At 48.5% G+C, this 2722-nt stretch overlaps 1 protein-coding gene across 1 annotated transcript; it reads right to left on the bottom strand.

The window, feature by feature from the left end:
* Nucleotides 1-492: 492 nt before the first annotated feature.
* LOC147630482 (hydroxycinnamoyltransferase-like) lies at nt 493-2275 on the bottom strand. Its single transcript, XM_086810366.1, has 2 exons — nt 1645-2275; nt 493-1486 (listed from the first exon to the last, which is right to left on the bottom strand). The coding sequence occupies exons 1-2, from the start codon at nt 2089-2091 to the stop codon at nt 620-622; spliced, it is 1314 nt and encodes a 437-aa protein (XP_086666492.1). The 5' UTR covers nt 2092-2275; the 3' UTR covers nt 493-619.
* Between the last annotated feature and the right edge of the window lie 447 nt (nt 2276-2722).

Below are 2722 nucleotides of genomic sequence, written 5' to 3'. Positions count from 1 at the left end.
TGTGTGTTAGAGAGAGAGTACTTATGTGTATGTGTGTGTATATGTTTGTGCGTGCGCGAATGCGAATGCATGTGTATGTGTGCATGTGTGTGTGTGTTAGTTTAATCTAGTCACTAGTCCTATTGGAAAGGAACGCATGGACTCGTGATGGAGAATCGCTAGTGCTGTAAATGCAAGAGTGCAGCTCTTTAATTTTCAAATAGTCAAATATAATTGCTTACTTTTCAAATGCAATAGTGCAACTCTTCCCTTTTCTAGATCCACCCTCTCGAAACGTGTGAACCTCACATCTAAGACTTCCAATCTATAAACTTGACATGCTCCAAAAATGTAAGATAACTAAACCAACACGTCTAAAAATAACATACTTCAACACATCGAAACCAACCTAGTTTAACCAGGTACGTTATAAATTGAAGGCGTACACGTTGATTGGATTATTGTTTTTCCTTGTCTCTGGATTTTTTTTTTTTTTTTGGGGGGGGGTCTCAATGGCATTGGAAAAGTATATCTTAAATCTCTTTTTTATTTGAGCATAGTGTTTTGATCAACCTCGCATTAGAGACGGTCAAGGTAAATTGTACAACCAAGGAGATGTAGGTTTCAAGGTACTAGTTTCTTAGGGGTTGATAAAATCAGAGTCACTCTCCAGCTGTTGCATGATGTGTAGAGGAAGTGCCAAAGAGACATCGATACTACCAAGGCCATCAGCGCCAGGGAAGAACACGATTTTGCCAGTGTCTTCTGCGCTAGGGCACCGAGCCACCAGGGGCTTCCCCCAACCAAAGTCGATCTGGAAGATGGGGAACCTCGGCGAGCTGGATGCTCGGAGGCGTGCACCATTGAGCATACACCTGGCAAAGATTTCATCTCGACCGTTCACCTCTAGCCAATGCAGCCACCCATGAAATGCTGAGTCCGTACAAGACGCCACTGAGTTGTGTATTCGCATGGCTGTAGCGGCAAGGTCCTCGTCCTCAAGCTCCCCAGCTGTCGCAACAGCATTGGCCCACATCAGCATGTTTCCAAAGTAGCCATCGGGAATGGCTGCTGGCCCCATCCTTCTCCTCATGTTGGCCACATTAATAAACCCCACTTTTTTATCCCGCCTATGACCTCTCGCTTTGCTCGTGTGCTTCCATATGTGGGCACACATAGCCTCATACGAGCTGCGCTCTCCGCCCGCCCTATCTTTCAGCCTACCCACCATCTCCTTGCTGAACTGGAAAATCATCAGTTTCTTCTTCTCGGTATTGTTGCCCTTCTCTTCGACATCCTCAACCTCCGTAAGTTGCAGGGCGGCTTTCTCTGGTGACGGCTTTTCAATCTTCAGAAGGCTACGCGTATGGACTGGAGGCACAGAGACGGGTTCACCCCTTGCGCACTCCGCCCAAGAAATCATAAAATGCCATAGTGAGTTGCCGTCGCAAATGACATGGCTGTGTGCGATCCCAAGGGCAATGCTACCGCATTCGAACTTCGAAACCTGAATATATATATATATATATATTAGGAACCCAACAGAAAAAAAATAAATAAAAGAGCAGCAGATCAGACTCGCGAGCGTGTGCGTGTGCGTGTGCGTGTGCGTAACAGTGTACTGGCGGTGGAGGGGATCCAGAGAGCCACGAAAATCGCTCGTACCTGGACGGATAAGGCAGGAGCCACACAATAATCTTGCGGAATGACCCATGGAACGAGATCCATGAAGAAGGGCTGAGTATCGAAGTTGCATTTCTCGAGTTCACTGAAGGAGCAGGAGGAGGAGGCCCCTTCCACAACAGCCTCGATGAATTCAGCACCCACATCGTTGCACTCCACTTCAAGCCTGCCATCGCCGCCCTCGCGCAGCCTGCCTGCAAGAGGGTAGAAGTGGGCGAGCACAGTGCCAAGGCTGCTCTTGAGCCGGTCCACCAGGAGAGGGTAGTCGTGTGGGGTACTGAGCCTGTAGAAGAGAAGCCTCCGGTTGTGGGGCATCTTCCGGCACATGATGTCGTCGGCCGAGAGGAAGAGGGAGTCTTGTGGAGACCGGGCTGCCGGCTTCACCATGCATTGCTGCAGGACGCGGACACGGGGTTGCTCTCCTCCCATGATTGCAGTCGTTGCAGCTCCCGATTAAATTTTTTGTGTGTATTTTTTGTGTACAAGCTGTAGCTATTTCTACTGTGTTGGGAGCTTGGTGCACGGCTATGTCCCTCACAGGACGGCTGAGGGGCTCCTTCTTTTTTATGCATGCGAAGCCTGCTGCAGAATGCTATCAAACGAGGAAACGAGCGAAGAATGCTGAGGGGGGCTCCTTCTTTTTATGCCTGCGAAGAATGCTAGCCCCAAGGCCTTTGACGAAATCAAACGAAGAAACGTTCTCCTCTTGACCGGGGCACGTGCTTCAATGCCAACCCTTCGACGAAATCAAACAAAAAAGGTTCTCAAAACCAAGGGCTCCAGTTCGGCTGAGGGCCTGCTGCAGAATGCCCACACAGGACTACCCAAGCCCTTTGACGAGATCAAACAAGAAATCAAACAACGTGGCCTCTACAATGTAGACTAGTCCTCTTCCGGGGCACGTGCTTCAACGCGAACTTACAACTTTTTACCCTTCAAAAGAAACGCTTTGAATTCAAAAATTACTAAGGGTGCCCTTCGAAATTATAACCAACAAATGCTAGTCCAACTTTCACCCTTCAAATGAAACAATGGGTTGCCCTTACTTCTCATATCAATG

This window comes from Cibotium barometz, chromosome 16, assembly GCF_041138505.1.
Source record: "Cibotium barometz isolate CiBa-2024 chromosome 16, ASM4113850v1, whole genome shotgun sequence".
In the NCBI taxonomy this organism is placed as follows: domain Eukaryota; kingdom Viridiplantae; phylum Streptophyta; class Polypodiopsida; order Cyatheales; family Cibotiaceae; genus Cibotium; species Cibotium barometz.
The sequence above is the reverse complement of the archived record's forward strand: the minus strand, read 5'-3'. Positions and strand labels throughout refer to the sequence as shown.